Raw genomic sequence first — 17,741 nt, forward strand, 5'->3', positions numbered from 1 at the left:
GCTCAGTATAATCATGGACTGAATGATTACATCACAAAGTTAGACAACTTACTTCTCTTATAATATACTCCAGAGTTGCGTATGCTATAGCGATCCCATCGTGTGTACTGGTGCCTCTTCCCAATTCATCCAAAATGACAAGAGACCGAGGACTGGCTTGCTTTAATATCTCTGATGTCTCCGACAGCTCTTCCATAAAAGTGCTTCTTCCTTTATAGATACTATCAGCAGCCCCCATTCTGTAAAATAGAAACAGCTTTGTATTTTTATAAAGCAAATACCATATGAAATGGCCCTGATATATAAAAGATACATTAGATTTATTTTATGTAGGTTTTTTTTTTTTTCAGTCCTTGCAACTTTTCTCCATTTTAACAGTATCGAAAATAAATAAAAAATAATGTAATTGCAAAAATCTGGTCTTCTCAAAGAGTTGGTCTTCTGGGGATATTTCACTGTATTTTCTAATGTAGCTCCAAGCTTTACTTTAAAGAGTACCTGAATGTCTCCTGTTATGTCCATTTTAGGAAATACTTGTATGTCCGCTACATTTTTTCTTAGAACTTTGCATTGTGCCTTTCCACCTGGAATTTTGAATAAATTGACAACTGGACATTACTATTTCCCTTGTTACCAGAGTGTGACCCTACAGAGTCTGACACTGTCAGCACTGAAGAGAGGGGAGTCATGTTGGGGACTGAGAAAGATAAGGAAGCTATGCTGATGACTGACAAGCTGGTAGAGTTAACCTAGAGACTGACAAAGAGAGTTATCCTGGGCACTGAGAAGGCTAGTGGAGCCATGCTGTGGACTGAGCAGAGTAAAGCCATGCTGGGGACTGGAAAGGAGAGTAGAGATATGCAGGGGAATAGAAAGTAGAGCAATGCCATGCAGGGAACTGGGAATGAGTAGAGCCATGCTGAGAACTAGGAAGGAGAGTAGAGCCATGCTGGGTACTGGGAATACAAGTAGATCCATGCTGGGGACATGAAAGGAGATTAGGGTCATGCTAGGTGCTGAGCAAGAGAATAGAGCAATGCTGGTGACAGAGTGGAGCCTTTCTAGAGACAGGAGAGTGGAGCCCTGTGAAGGACTGAACAAAGGGGGCCATGCTGGGAATGAGGAGAGTGGAACCATGCTGGGGACAGAAAAGGAGAGTAGAGCTATGCTGGGGATTGGGAAAAAGATGAAAGTCATGATGGAAGCTGAGCAGGAGAGTACAGCCATGCAGGCAACAGGAGAGTGTAGCCTTGCTGGGGACCAGAGATTGGAGCCTTGCTGAGGACTAAAGAAGAAGGCCCAAGCTGGGGAATGAGGGGGAGAGTGGAGATATTGTCGGGTACTATGCTATACTGCAGTGTTCTTTAACCTGTGGCTCTCCAGCGGTTACATAGTTAGTACAGTTGAAATAAAGACACATGTCCATCAAGTTCAACCAATGGATGGGAAAAGGGAAGGTAAAAATTTCTACACATAGGAGCTCATATTTTTTTTTTCTAGGAAATTATCTAAGCCTTTTTTTAAGCCATCTACTGTCCCTGCTGTGACCAGCTCTTGTGGTAGGCTATTCCATAGAGTCACAGTTCTCACAATAAAGAAGGCTTGTCACCTCTGCAGGTTGAACCTTTTTTCTCCAGACGGAGGGAGTGCCCCCTTGTTTTTTAAGGGGGTTTTACATGGAACAGGATGTCACCATATTTTTTGTATGTGCCATTAATATAGTTATATAAGTTAATCATGTCCCCCCTTAGTCATCTTTTTTCAAGGCTAAATAGGTTTAGTTCTTTTAATCTTTCCTCAAAACTTAGATTCTCCATGCCCCTTATTAGCTTAGTTTTTCTTCTTTGTATTTTTTTCTAACTCCAGGGCATCCTTTCTATGAACTGGAGCCCAGAACTGAACTTCATATTCTAGATGAGGCCTCACTAATGCTTTGTAAAGTGGTAATATTATATCCCTGTCCCGTGAGTCAATGCCTCTTTTAAATACACGACAATATCTTGCTGGCCTTTGAAGCAGCTGATTGACATTGCATGCTGTTATTTAGTTATGATTTACAAGTACACCCATATCCTTTTCAATAAGTGAATCCCCCAGTGTGGCTCCCCGTAGGACAAATGATGCATGCAGGTTGTTGGTACCCAGATGCATAACTTTACATTTATCTACATTAAACTTCATTTGCCAACTGGATGCCTAAACACTTAGTTTGTTTAAATCCGCTTGCAATTCACGAACATCTTCCATAGACTGAACTATATTACATAGCTTGGTGTCATCGTCAAAAATAGAAATAGTGCTAATAATACCATCCTCTAGATCATTAATAAATAAGTTGAATAATAATGGTCCCAGCACGGAACCCTGGGGTACACCACTTATAACCGGGGACCATACAGAGTAGGAATAATTGACCACAACTCTCTGGATACGGTCCTTGAGCCAATTCTCAATCCAATTACAAACTATACTTTCTAAATCTATAGTCCTTAATTTACCCATTAGACATCTATGAGGGACAGTGTCAAATGCCTTTGCAAAGTCCAAAAACACTATAGCCACAGCGGCCCCTCTGTCTAGGCTTCTGCTCACCTCTTCATAAAAACAAATCAGGTTAGTTTGACAACTTCTGTCCTTAGTAATACCGTGCTGGCTATCACTTATAATACTATTTTTTGTCACATAATCCTGTATATAGTCCCTCAAACATTTTCCCCACGATGGATGTTAACCCCTTCCCGCTCCTGGACGTACTATTAGGTCATGGCAGCTGTATCGTTCGCGCTCCATGACCTAATAGTACGTCTCGGGAGTAACGGCCGTTTCGGCCGTCCTCCCGACACATACAGGAGCTGTGACAGCTGCTGTCTCGTACAGCAGCTGTCACAGCTCCTACAGCGGGGACCGATCGCTGTGTCCCCGCTGAGTAACCCCTTAAAAGCCACGTTCTCGGCTTTTTAGAATAGCGATCAGGGCCTCCTGCACACAAGTCCCCTAGTGGGACAAAGTAATAAAGTAAAAAAAAAGTTAAAAAAAGATGTGTAAAAATAAGAAAATAAAAGTTTTAAAAGTATTAAAAGTAAAAATCCCCCTTTTTACCTTATCAGTCATTTATTATTAATAAAAATATATAAACAAATAAACTATACATAATTGGTATCGCCGCGTCCGTAACGGCCTGAACTACAAAATGATGTCGTCATTTATCCCACACGGTGAACACCGTAAAAGAAAATAATAATAAACCGTACCACAATCACAATTGTTTGGTCACTTCACCTCCCAAAAAATGGAATAAAAAGAGATCAAAAAGTCGCATGTACCGAAAAATGGTACTTATCGAAACTACAGTTCGTTACGCAAAAAATAAGTCCTCGCACGGCTTTATTGATTGAAAAATAAAAAAGTTCTGGCGCTTAGAATAAGGTAACACAAAAAGTGAATGATTTTTTACATAACGTATTTTATTGTGCAAACGCCAAAAACTATAAACATATGGTATCGCCGTAATCGTATCACCCTGCAGAATTAAGTGAATATGTCATTTATAGCGCACGGTGAACGCTGTAAAAAAAATAGAATAGAAAAACAATAGTAGAATTGCTGTTTTTTAGTCACCACGCCACCTAAAAATAGAATAAAAACTGATCAAAAAGCCGCATGCACCCCAAGGAAACTACAATTAATTCCTCAAGGGGTCTAGTTTCCGAATTGGGGTCACTTTTGGGGGGTTTCCAATGTTTTGGCACCACAAGGCTCTTCAAACCGGACATGGTGCCTAATAAAAAAGAGGCCTCAAAATCCACTAGGTGCTCCTTTGCTTCGGAGGCCGGTGCTTCAGTCCATTACCGCCCAAGGGCCACATGTGGGATATTTCTCTAAACTGCAGAATCTGGGCAATACATATTAAGTTGCGTTTCTCTGATAAATCCTTTTGTGTTATAAAAAAAATGGTATAAAGAGGATTTTCTGACAAAAAAAATAATTTAAATTTCACCTCTACTTTGCTCTAAATTTCTGTGAAACACCTAAAGGGTTCATAAACTTTCTAAATGCTGTTCTGAATACTTTGAGGGGTCTAGTTTCTAAAATGGGGTGTTTGATAGGGGTTTCTAATATATGGGCCCCTCAAAGCAACTTCAGAACTGAACTGCAACCTAAAAAAATAAATAAATGAGGCAATACTTCGCTTCTTACATTATACTGATAATGAGCCTTGCCCACCCCGAGATGACCCCAGTTTTGACCGTTTGTATAAACGGAGACCCCTATTAGACCGTTTCAGTGCCCGGTTTTCCCAAGCATACACCCCCGAGAAGTGTATTTCTATTGCTGAGTCCCTGGTACATTTTAAATGGAGGGTTTAATTCCGCAAGTACCTGCCCGGTAAGAGGGCAAGGTATGGCGTGAAGATGTATAAGCTGTGCGAGAGTGCATCAGGGTATACCTGCAGATTTAGGATATATGAAGGAAAGGCCACCCCCAAACCAGACTGCATCCTGGACTACAATAGGTACATGGGAGGGATGGACTTGTCAGATCAAATCCTGAAGCCCTACAGCGCCATGCGGTGTGGTATAAGAAGCTGGCCGGGCACATCATACAGATGGCATTGTACAATGCGTACATGCTACGTCGATGTGCAGGCCAGACGGGAACTTTCCTGGAATTTCAAGAGGTGATTATCAAGAACCTAATCTTTAGGGACCAAGAAGGGGGGGCACCCAGTACTTCTAAAAGCGGGGCCACACGCATCGTACCAGGGCGGCAACACTTTCCAGGAGAAGTTCCTCAAACTGGCAAGAAGGGAAAAAGTAAAAAAAGGTGCAAAGTCTGCTATAAGAGGGCGATAAGGGATGACACAATATATCAATGTGACACGTGTCCCGAATAACCAGAGTGTTTTAAAATTTAAGAGTGTTTTAAAATTTATCATACATCCCTTGGTTTATAATTTACCCCAATTTTGCTTACCCTGATGCACTCCGCACAGCTTATCCCCCCTCGTCTTTCCCCTCTGAGCCCTGCTGTGTGCCCAGGCAGCTGATAACAGCCACATGTAGGGTATTGCCATACCCGGGAGAACCCACATTACAGTTTATGGGGTGTAGGTCTCCGGTCAAAATGCTCACTACACCTCTAGATGAATGTCTTAAGGGTGTACTTTTTAAAACGGGGTCACTTCTTGCGGGTTTCAACTGTACTGGTACCTCAGGTGCTTCTGCATACATGACTTCGCACTAGAAAATCCCCAGTAGGCCAAATGGTGGTCCTTTCCTTCTGAGCCCTCCCATGGGCCCAAACGGCAGTTTATCACCACAAATGGGGTATTGCGGCACTCAGAACAAATTGCGCAACAGAATGGGGTATTTTGTTTCTTGTGAAAATAAGAAATTTTCAGCCAAAACTACATATTATTTGAAAAAAATTATTTTGTTTTCATTCCCAGCCCAATTCAAATAAGTTCTGTGAAAAAACTATGGGGTCAAAATGGTCACAACACCCATTAAATGAATTCCTTGAGGGGTGTTGTTTCCAAAATGGGGTCATTTGTGGTTGGTTTCTATTGCTTTGATACCTCTGGGGCTCTGCAAATGCGACATGGCACCCGAAAACCAATCCAGCAAAATCTGGACTCCAAAGAACAAATAGCGCTCCTTTCCTTCTGAGCCCTCCCATGGGCCCAAACGGCAGTTTATCACCACAAATGAGGTATTACCACACTAAGGACAAATTGGGCAACAAAATGGGGTATTTTGTTCCCTGTGAAAATAAGACATTTTGATCACAAATGACATTTTATTGGAAAAAATGACATTTTTTTCATTTCACAGCCCAATTCAAATACGTGCTGTGAAAAAACTGTGCGGTCAAAATGGTAACAACAACCATAAATGAATTCCTTGAGGGGTGTAGTTTCAAAAATGGGGTCACTATTGGGGGATTCCTACTGTTTTGGCACCTCAACACCTCTTCAAACCTGGCATGCTGCCTAAAATATATTCTAATAAAAAAGAGGCCTCAAAATGCACTAGGTGCTTCTTTGCTTCTAGGGCTTGTGTTTTATTCCACGAGCGCAGTAGAGCCACATGTGGGACATTTCTAAAAACTGCAGAATCTGGACAATACATATTTAGTAGTGTTTCTCTGGTAAAACCTTCTGTGTTACAAAAAAAAAAATGAATAAAATTGAAATTCAGCAAGAAAAATGAAATTTGCAAATTTCACCTCCACTTTGCTTTAATTCCTGTGAAATGCCTGAAGGGTTAAAAAACTTTCTAAATGCTGTTTTGAATACTTTGAGGGGTCTAGTTTTTAAAATGGGGTGTTTTATGGGGGTTTCTAATACATAGGCCCCTCAAAGCCACTTCAGAACTCAAGAGGTACCTTAAAAAAAGGCTTTTGAAATTTTCTTAAAAATATGAGAAATTGCGGTTTATGTTCTAAGCCTTGTAACGTCCAAGAAAAATAAAAGAATGTTCAAAAAACGATGCCAATCTAAAGTAGAAATATGGGAAGTTTGAACTAGTAACTATTTTGGGTGGTATAACCATCTGTTTTACAAGCAGATGCATTTAAAGTCTTAAAAATTCTATTTTTTCAAAATTTTCTCTACATTTTGCAAATTTTCTCCAATAAACACTGAATATATCGACCAAATTTTACCACGAACATGAAGCCCAATGTGTCACAAGAAAACAAATCTCAGAATCGCTTGGGTAGGTTTAAGCATTCCGACGTTAATACCACATAAAGTGAAATATGTCAGATTTGAAAAATGGGCTCTGAGCCTTAAGGCCAAAACTAGGCTGCGTCCTTAAGGGGTTAAGCTTACTGGTCTACAATAACCCAGGGAAGACCTAGAGCGCTTTCTGAAAATAGGCACCACATGGCACTATACCAGTCACTAGAGAATCTCTGAAAATTATGAAGAGGGGGAAAGAAATAATTGAACTAAGCTCTTTAAGAACTCCAGGGTGTAACCCATCTGGTCCAGGAGACTTGTGTACATTTATTTTATTTAATTTAGCTTGGACCATATCTACATTCATCCAATTCAGTATATCAACTGATCTATTAACAACACTGGCACCGGCTATATCAGCTGCTCTTTCTTCTGTTGTATATACAGAGCTAAAGAACACATTTAGTAACTCTGCCTTCTCTTGATCCCCTGTGACCAACTCCCCATTACCATTATCTAGGGGTCCTACATGTTCAGACCTTGGCTTTTTTGCATTTATATACTTGAAGAATTTTTGGGGATTTGATTTACTATCCTTGGCCACCTGCCTTCATTTAGTATTTTTGCTAATTTTATTAAATTTTTACAGATTTTATTACGCTCTGTCATTTAAAAAGGATACAGATGTACCCTCAGATTTGTATTTTTCAAATGCCCTTTTTTTGTCATGTATTGCTCTTTTTACAGAAAGTGTAAGCCATGTGGGGTTTAATTTTAGTGGCTTATACTTGTTACCTATAGGAATACATTTTGCACTGTAATTACATGAAGTAGATTTGAAAATCTCCCATTTACATTTGTACCATTAATTGAAATTAGTTCTTCCCAGTCAATATCCTGAATTGCAGCCCTCATCCTGGGGAAATTGGCCTTCTTAAAATTAAGTGTTTTTGCCCTCCCAGGCTGTGTTTGTTTTTTACAGTATAGGTAAAATGTAACTATATTGTGATCACTGTTATCGAGGTTTTCACGAACATTGACTGTCCCAACAAGCTCTGCATTATTAGAAATGACCAGATCCAACAGAGCTTCACCTCTAGTCGGGTCTTCCACAAACTGGCCCATAAAATTTTCCTGCAACAGGTTGGGGAAATGTCTCCCCTTTGGCGTTGAAGCCGAACCATGACGCCAATTAAGATCCCGGTAATTAAAATCTCCAATTATCACTACAGTACCAGCCTGAGCAGCCCGCACCATCTGTTTATATAGCTGAACTTCCATCTCCTCAGTTATATTGGGGGTCTATAGATTACACCAAAAGTAATTTTTTCAGTGTTTACCTCCCTTTCTAGTTCCACCCAAAAGGATTTAACTCCTCACACTCTTCACCCTCTAATGTCTCTTTCACACTCCCCTTCATATCGCTTCTCACATACAGACATATACCACCTTTTTTCCTATTTGTCCTGTCCAGTGTAAAACCCTGTAGATTTACAACTGAAGTCGTGTGAAGAGTCTAGCCATGTTTCAGCAACACCAACTAGATCTATATTTTCTTGCAGTATCAAGGCCTCCATCTCCCCCATTTTGCTTGCTAGACTTCTGGCATTTGTGAACATACACTTTAACTTGCCTTTCAGTTTTTCACTTTCATTATCAGAAATGTTACTATTTGACATTTTTATTTTCATTGCTGTTTTGTAACAAAAGGATCTCCCTATCCTGTTGTCTATTCCGCTCCCCACAGTCTGTTTCTCCCCCCACCAATATAGTCTGACCCCACTCTAACATGACTACCCCTTTATTTTCTACATTGACATCCCTCCTCAGCCCTAGTTTAAATACTCCGCCACCCCAGCTAGAATTCTCTCCCTCAGCACAGCAGACCCCCTTCCATTTAGGTGCAAATCATCTGCAGAATACAGTTTGTACCCCAATGAAAAGTAAGCCCAGTGCTCTAGGAACCCAAGGCATTCTCCTCTACACCAAAACTTAAGTCATGCATTTAACTCCCTGAGCTCCCGCTGTCTTTCCTGTGATGCGCATGGCACAGGCAGTATTCCTGAGAATACAACCTTGGAAGTCCTTCCCTTCAGCTTGTAGCCTAGTTCTTTAAAATTATTCTTAAGGCTCCTCCATCTACCATTTATTCTGTCAATGGTACCCACATGGACTACAACAGATGGATCATCACCAGCCCCTCCCAGTAATTTATCCACCCGTTGCACCACATGCTGAACCCTGGCACCAGGGAGACAGCAAACCATTCGGTTGAGGTGGTCTTGGCGACAAATTATTCTATCTGTCTTCCTGATTATAGAATCCCCTACAACTACCAGTTGTCTTACCTTACCTGCATTTCCATCCTGCCGACTACTAGCTGGGCTGTTCTCCCGGCTGTTAGGGAGATCAGTATCCACTAGGGCTGCCATTTCTGAGACCGACACCCTCGCATCATCACCCAACTTGGCAATTTTGCTTGGAATGTCAGAAACATGATTGGCCTTCCTTTTCTTTGACACCTTTCTACTGCCCCTAACTACATTAACCCAGCTACTTGCCTGATCCTGCTGACCCATGTCTTCACCCTCCAGTTCTATCCCACTAACTGCTTGCTCAGTCAGCAGCATGCTCCGCTCAAGATGGTCTATTGCCCGCAGTGTTGCATTTTGCTCCTCCAGATCTCTAATGCGAGCTTCCAGGCGAACAACATGCTCACTTCTGCCACAGAGGTATTCACCCTGGAACTCCGGCTCCAGCCGTGCATACATATGTCAAACTATGCACTGAAGAAAACCTCCAATCTTGCTCTCCATTATCCCAGTTACAAAAAAACAGTAAAAGAAAAGAAGAGTACTTACAGGGGCTTTAACTCCTCTTTTTAACTCAGGTTTTGCAACTCCACTTGATATACAAACCACTTGTTTAGCAAGCCAAAACAGAGCAGGCTCTACAGAGGCCTGAGGGCTAATTTATACCAGCTGAGAGCAGTTAACCCCTCCCCCTAGTCAGCTGCACAGCAGGAAGAAGGAAAAAAGGGTTTTAAGTTGTGTCAGTTTTGCAAACTTCTTTTAGCAAGAACTCAATTCATATATCACACACAATATCCCACACAAGAACACAGCAAGTCAATCCGGTTTTGTAAGTTCACTTGATATACAAACCACTTGTTTAGCAAGCCAGAACAGAGCAAAAGACTGTTTTGTTTTTTTTGGAGGATTTACATCATGTTCAATGAAACCTATAGGTAATGTAATGTAAGTTGAAATGGTCACTAACTTTTTAACACACTTTGCATTAATCAATAGTACAAGCGAATATATGAAACTTTGCAATACCTCTTTCTCCACCTATCACACTCCTTTCCTTTACCCCCCTCCTAACTGTTCACTCACTCTGAATTTACTTCTTTTTCCGTCCCCTCAAGACAAGACGGACTATCAGTTCGGTTATGAAGCTAAAACTCCCATCATGCGATACAAGTCTCTGATAGGATAAACTAGGAAGCCACAGGTAGAATACCACTGCAGTATCCTGCATTCTTGGTACTTTTTTCTTTAACCCCATAATGACCGGGCCTGAAAAGACCTTAATGACCAGTTCAATTTTTCTGTTTTTGCCTCTCTGCCTTTCAGCAGGCATAACTTTTTTATTTTTTCATTGACGTGTCTGTATGAGGCCTTATTTTATGCGGGAGAAATAGCATTTTTTTCCCCCCACAGTTTGGGGGTGAAAATTATTTTTTTTACGGCGTGAATATAGGAAAAAGCAATTCTCGGCATCGTTTTTCTTGTTTCTTTTTTATCCCGTTCACGTTTCACACTAAATAACCTATTATATTAATTCTTCAGGTTATTACGGTCGTGTAGATACCCAATATGTGTAGGGGCAATAAAATGTATTTTATGCAAAATAAAGACTCTTTTTGGGACTTTTTTTTTTTTTTACTCGTAATGTATTAGCATACTCCTGTATGCTAATACATTACACTGTGTCACTATGACACAGGCTGCTGATCGGGCAGCACATAGTGTGCCCTAACAGCAGGCAAACTTTGTAGGTCCCCAGGGCAGACTGCAGAGGGATTCCCCGGTGTTTGATCGCATCACCGGAATCCCGGCGATGAAATCAAAGAGGGGGATTCCCTTTGATCATGCCGTGGTCATCAAGGGGTTAAACAGCTGGGGTCCGAATGTTTGCCGACCCCAGCTGTGTTCAGGAGGCTGCTCTAAGATCAGGAGCTGTAAGTTACAGCTCCTGCTTAGAGGATGAGCGCTCACACGAGCGCTCATCAGCCGGATCTACAGCGAAGCCAAACGACGTCGTTGTAGGCTCGGGACATGCACCGCCTGACGTCAAAAGACAGTGGGCGGTGAGGAAGGAGTTAAGGGGACTAGCCCCATGAAAGACTATTTTCTTAGCAATTTAAGCACCTAACCTTTCAGTTGACTTTTAAGAATAAGCGGTCATATGTGTGTACATAAGGAAGAACACTAATTCTGACCATTATATGACTTGTATTCTGCATTTTTTTAAGCAGTTTTTTCCCCTGCTTTCTGTGTCTCTAAATTTAAGTTTTCTCTGAGCTTGTGGATGGAGCCTAACTGCTATCATATCTTTTATACACTGCACACAAAGAGAAGGATTGTGCTCCTCTATCTCTGTCACATATATAAAAAGAGAAGACATGGAGGGCATCATACAGCAGTAATAGGTTTTCCACCTTTTCCATTAAAAAAATGCAGGCCAGGTTCAAGGTGTATTTACAAATGTCATTTAGTGTAGTTTTTGGCGCGATTTTGCGCATATGGTGACAAAATCATCCCACAAAACTAGCAGTGTAAATACAAACCAACTTGAGTAAGGCATTTGCGAGCCTCAGCCAGTCACAGGGAGTTATTTTCAGAGAAGTTCACTCTCGGGAGTGTGCAGAATGTCTGGATCTCTGCTCCTTTGCCTGCTGCAATCTCTTGCCGGTGTCAGTCTCACACTTGATCTAGTCAGGACGCTGTCGACATTCCTAGGGCTGGGTAGTTTGGCAAAAGAGGGGTATCCAATCCCAATAAGCAGACTGCCCACACACCGTCTTATTATTCAAAAATACCGGAACTTGCTATTGGCAGTAACAAATTTTTACTTTTACCAGCCTCCCAGTGTAAACACCAGCTCTGCCGTTGGTTTAGCGTCCTGGTAGCAACCCTAAGCAGTAATGAGCGGTGTAGCTGTAAATCCAGCACTGGGGTGAGATATGACACATACTAGAAGCGGCAGCAACGTCTGCGTCTTTCAGGCTCTCTCGCACTCTGCTCCAGCTCCCTCCTCTCCATAGACTTGTATGGGCAGCTGCAACCTGATCCCTTAGTGAACTGATAGTCCGTCTTGTCTTGAGGGGACGGAAAAATAAATAAATTCGGAGTGAGTGAACAGTTAGGAGGGGGGGTGGTGGAGGAATGTAGTGTGATAGGTGGAAAAAGGGGTATTGAAAAGTTTCTTATATTCGCTTGTACTATTGATTTATGCAAAGTGTGTTAAAAAGTTACTGACCAATTCAACTTACATTTTCTGAACACTTGATCTATAGGTTTCATTGAACATGATGTAAATCCTCAAAAAAAATAAAACAGTCTTTGCTTTACCTCAAAACCAGCAATTCAATAGTAAGAGCGGTGCGGACTACATTTTGTATCATTAACAAACAGTGTAATGTCAATTTGAAACCGCCAGCATTTAGATTACAAGGTGTAAGAAGGAAGCGCCAGTGAAAACCAAATTACTTGAAGCATGGCATTAAAAATTTAGACTGCAGCAGATAATATTTTGGCACACAAACACATGGGATAGAGCCATGATAGTGAAATTAATCGATTCATCAATCTATTCGCCTTATGCGTAGATATGGTTGTACACTCTCCCCTGACTGCTTTGAAATCACAGCTGCAGAGTCGGTCACCAAAGTCAGTGCGAGCCTCAGAGGAGCATCTTCCTGAGAAAAAGAATTTATTTTTAATGTCTGCAGGCAAACTTACAGAAACGTTATGTTATCTTCTGATGAACAGAATTCACTGTGGTAGTGGTTCAGTGGATTAATAGTATTGAAAATCACTGGCGCATACACAACTAATTGCTGAATGAGACGATTGTTCTATTTATCTTTTAAATTACCAGGAACGTTTTCTTATAAACAGATGACAGCGGTTTACTGAGGGAATAATTGCAGCACACTGTGGACGGGTTAGTCTCAGGAAACTGCACGGTATTGGAAAAGTGGAGCAACATCAGCTGTCACATATCTACGAGATAGGTTACGCTAGAGTTTTTACAGCTACATACAAAGTTCAGAACTTCTGTATATTCACGTGGGATTCAGCAGACTATCTCGCTTTCTGGACAAGCACAACACTATTTGACTAATAGGCAGTGTTGTTACAAAAGTAACAAAATCCTGGGTTATTTAGTAATCATCTTAAAGCAGTTGTCCACTCTTGTCTATGGCATGTGTCTGGTATTGCAGCTCAGCCCCATTCAGTTGAATGCAACATTAAAGGAGTTTTTCCAGAATCATAAATGATCACCCATCCACAGGATAGGTGATAATTTTCTGATCGCTGTGGGCCCCACTGCTTGGACCCCACCGATCGTGAGTACGGGGGTTTCAAGCCCCAGATCCTCCTCACTGCACCCTCTGCAGTGAGAGGAAGCTTGAATGGAGCAGTGACCGAGTACGCACCCGCCACTCCGTTCAGTGTGTATGAGAATGATGCAAACAGCCAAGTGTTGTACTCAGCTGTTTCCGTCATTCCAAGTAGATTTCAGAATGGAGTGGCAGCGCGCACACTCGACTACTGTTCCATTCAATGTCCTTCTCACTGGGGTTGAGCGGTGGGACCCCCAGCGATCAAAAAATTAATACATATCCTGTGCATAGGTGATAATTTATGATTCTGGATATGATTCATAGGATATGCCATAGATGTCCAATAGATACCGGTATCACCTCTGGGATCCGCACCTATCTCTAGAACGAGGACCCTGACCCCTTCCTACATCCTGCCACTGGCCCTGGCCACTGAGTTACGAGGTGGCTGGATTTTCTGGAAACAGGAGAGTGCGTTTTACTACGCTGTTTCCAAAACTCCCATATAAGTGAGTGCGAGTTTCGGAAACTTTTCCATAGCTCCCGAGATTTGGACACCGCATAGCCGTTTCCATAACTTCTTTTCGCTTATATGGGAGTTACAAAAACAGCGGAGAAAAACATATATTTGAGATGGGAATACAACTTTAAGCCCTTAAGGATACAGAGATTTTTTTTGTTCGTTTTTTTCATCCCTGCATTCTGAGAGCCACAACTTTTTCGATTATACCAATTTAGCTGTATGAGGGCTTGTTTTTTGCGGCACGAGTTGTAATTTTTCTTATTGATCAACCATTTTGGGGGACATATAACGTATTGAAAATCTTTTATACATTTTCCTGTGGGGGTGGTAGAAAAAAAAAATTTTTGCCATTTCTTTCGTTATTCACCATGCGGTATAAACTATGTTAATTTTATTCAGCAGGTCAGTAGGATTATGGCTATACCAAATTTATGTTTTACTACTTTAGCACACAGGGAAAAAAAATGTTTTAAAAAAAAAAATTTTTTTTGTGTTGCCATATTCTGAGAGCCAAAATTTTTTACATTTAATTTCAGATTATTTTTTATAGAGCTGTGTGAGGTGTTTTTGTAGGATAAGATTACATTTTATGGTACCATTATGAGGTACAAACAACTTTTTGATCAATTTTATTCTGTTTTTTTTTGGGAGTCAGGGTGAACAAAAAACAGCGTTGTCTGCTGTAGCTTTTTATTTATTTATTTTTACAGAGTTAACTGGGCAGATTAAAATGATCATTTTATAGTTCAAGTCTTTACAGAGACGGCAATACCAATTTTGTGTCCTTTTTTTTAAAATATATTTTAGTACTTAATTGAACATTTTTAATAGGGGAAAAGTTTATTTTTTTTTTATATTTGTGAAAATTTTTTAGTTGTTACATTTTTAATTCCCACTTGGGGACTTAACCAAGTATGAGCTTGATCGCTCATATAATACCCTGCAATACTTCTGTATTGCAGTGCATTATGCCTGTCGGTGTAATGCTGACAGGCATCCTGTTAGGCACTGCCTATTAGGCTCCTAGCTGCCATGACAACCAATCGGCACCCCCGGCAAGACATTTCATCGTCTGAGGCTGAGCTCTCATATTTTGAATGGGATCCTCAGCGATCTACAAAAGATAGGGTACGCTTTATAGGGGAAAGAGGATGAGAGAGAACAATAACTGATGTGGGTTCCAATTTAGAGGTGGACCCCAAGGAAATTTTCCATCTGAAAATCAAAGTGAATCCTGTTTTTAGTCTAAGCCCCTCTCCCCAACCAATATCCCCTTCACAATCATACAGGCAAACAGTGATAGATCGAAAGGACAAAATGCAAATCATTAATTTATCTAGACGTATTCTAACTATTGAAGAAACTGATGTTTTAACAAAAGACTTAAAGAGGCTCTGTCACCAGATTATAAATGCCCTATCTTGTACATAATGTGATCGGCGGTGTAATGTAGATTACAGCAGTGTTTTTTTATTTAGAAAAACGATCATTTTTGACGGAGTTATGACCTATTTTATCTTTATGCTAATGACTTTCTTAATGGACAACTGGGCGTGTTTTACTTTTTGACCAAGTGGGCGTTGTGGAGAGAAGTGTATGACGCTGACCAATCAGCGTCATACACTTTTCCCCATTCATTTACACAGCGCATAGTAATCTTACTAGATCACTATGTGCAGCAACATACACACATTAATGTTACTCAAGTGTCCTGACAATGAATAGGCATCACCTCCAGCCAGGACGGGATGTCTATTCAGAATCCTGACACTTCGGTAACGTTTGTGCGAGATTACGCTGTAAACTGTCATTTAAAACAAGATTACGATTGCCTTGCTGTAAATCTCACACAATCGTTACTGAAGTGTCAGGATTCTGAATAGACATCCCGTCCTGGCTGAACGTGATGTCTATTAACTCTCAGGACACTTCAGTAACGTTAGTGTGTGTGCATGTGGCTGCACATAGTAATCTTACTAGATCACTATGTGCTGTTTAAATGAATGGGGAGAAGTGTATGACTGATTGGTCAGCGTCATGCACTTCTCTCCACAATGCCCACTTGGTCAAAAAGTAAAACACGCCCAGTTGTCCATTAAGAAAGTAATTAGCATAAAGCTAAAATAGGTCATAACTCCGTCAAAAATGATCGTTTTTCTAAATAAAAAACACTGCTGTGATCTACATTATAGCGCCGATCACATTATGTACAAGATAGGGCACTTATAATGTGGTGACAGAGCCTCTTTAACATTTGTACCCACTGTTCATTATAACTCATTTACATGGATTAAAGATCTCTCACTTTTCATTAGAAAATGAAGGTGGCACAAGCATTTGGTCTCAAAATGAATGATCTTCCGGCTGTTAGATAATTAGTAGACATCACGATTGATGGTGAGAGTGACATATCCAAGGGACCTTTCACATCTTTGAAACTGAGAAGCCCTAACAGTCTGAAAACCCAAGCATTGAGATTTTTCAGAAGTTAGTGATTGAGGATTTGGAAAATCTAGAAGGCAGGATAGGTGGTTTCAATAACATCACTAAATCTGAAAAACAGGCTATGGATCTTTTAAAATGAGATAGGATCATCAGAATTAAACCCTCAGACAAAGGGGGGAATGTGGTGGTACTGGACTCTGAAAAATAAGACCCTTTGCCATGAAATTTTGTCGGAAAAAACCTCCTATAGGTGATGGGATACAAATCCGACCAGAGTATTCCATAAATAATTAGAACATATCCTTAACCCCTTCAGGGCTGAGCCTGTTTTGGCCTGGAGGACGAAGCCGATTTTTTCAAATCTGACACTTGTCACTTTATGTGGTAATAACTTGGGAATGTTTTTACGTATCCAAGAGATTCTGAGATTTATTCTCATGACATATTGTACTTTATGTTAGGGGAAAAACTTGGTCGATAAATCAATACTTATTTGTGAAAAACAAAATTTTCAAAAATTAGAATTTTTCTCAATTTAAATGTATTGGCTTGTAAAATAGATCGTAATAAAACAAAATAATTACTAGTTAACACTTCTCATATGTCTACTTTATGTTTGCATCGTTTTTTAAACGACCTTTTATTTTTCTAGGACATTACAAGGTTAGAACGTTAGCACCAATTTCTCACAATATCAATAAAATTTCAAAAGACTGATTTTTTTTAGGGACCAGTTCAGATCTGAAGTGGCTTTAAGGGCCTTATATATTAGATAGTCCCCATAAATCACCCCATTTTAAAAACAGCACCCCTCAAAGTATTTAAAACAGCACAAGGGGAGGAAACCTCCAGCTCACCAGCCCAACGCCTGACACTTCTGCTTCGCTCGGGTCGCCGCAACAATCCACGGTAGATAATAGTAGAGTAGAAAAAGTTAATCCAGCGCTGGAGGAGTGTTTTAAAAAGGAACGTATTCCCAATTTTATTCAAATCAAAACATATAAAAGTTCGGTAACAGGCAGACTTGGTATCAAGGCAGCAACCGGTAGGTGCAGTGAGCCTACACTACACCTACCGGTTGCTGCCTTGATACCAAGTCTGCCTGTTACCGAACTTTTATATGTTTTGATACGAATAAAATTGGGAAAACGTTCCTTTTTAAAACACTCCTCCAGCGCTGGATCAACTTTTTCTACTCTACTATTTAAAACCGCATTTAGAAAGTTTCTTAACCCTTTAGGCGTTTCACAGGAATTAAAGGCGTTTTCCGAGTTAAAACTTGTATGTGTTAATGCTTTTAACTTGGGAATGTGAATACATTTGTAGTGTACTTAGTTTCAAAATTGGCCCAGTTTCCCGATGCGGCTTATGACTGGTGATGTCACTTTCTGCCCGCTGTGTTTATCATCCGTATGCCTGTTACTTGGTCTAATTATTAAAATTTTCTTCCTGGT

General features: G+C 40.5%; 1 protein-coding gene across 1 annotated transcript in view; it reads right to left on the reverse strand.

Moving 5' to 3' along the window:
* Window positions 1–17,741, reverse strand: part of MSH3 (mutS homolog 3) — a 237,015-nt gene that overhangs the window by 30,780 nt on the left and 188,494 nt on the right. The window contains exon 21 of the mRNA XM_075837774.1: window positions 53–239. Within this exon, the coding sequence (XP_075693889.1) occupies window positions 53–239 (187 nt within the window). The remainder of the gene's footprint in view (window positions 1–52; window positions 240–17,741) is intronic.

Source organism: Rhinoderma darwinii, chromosome 1, assembly GCF_050947455.1.
Source record: "Rhinoderma darwinii isolate aRhiDar2 chromosome 1, aRhiDar2.hap1, whole genome shotgun sequence".
Classification (NCBI taxonomy): domain Eukaryota; kingdom Metazoa; phylum Chordata; class Amphibia; order Anura; family Rhinodermatidae; genus Rhinoderma; species Rhinoderma darwinii.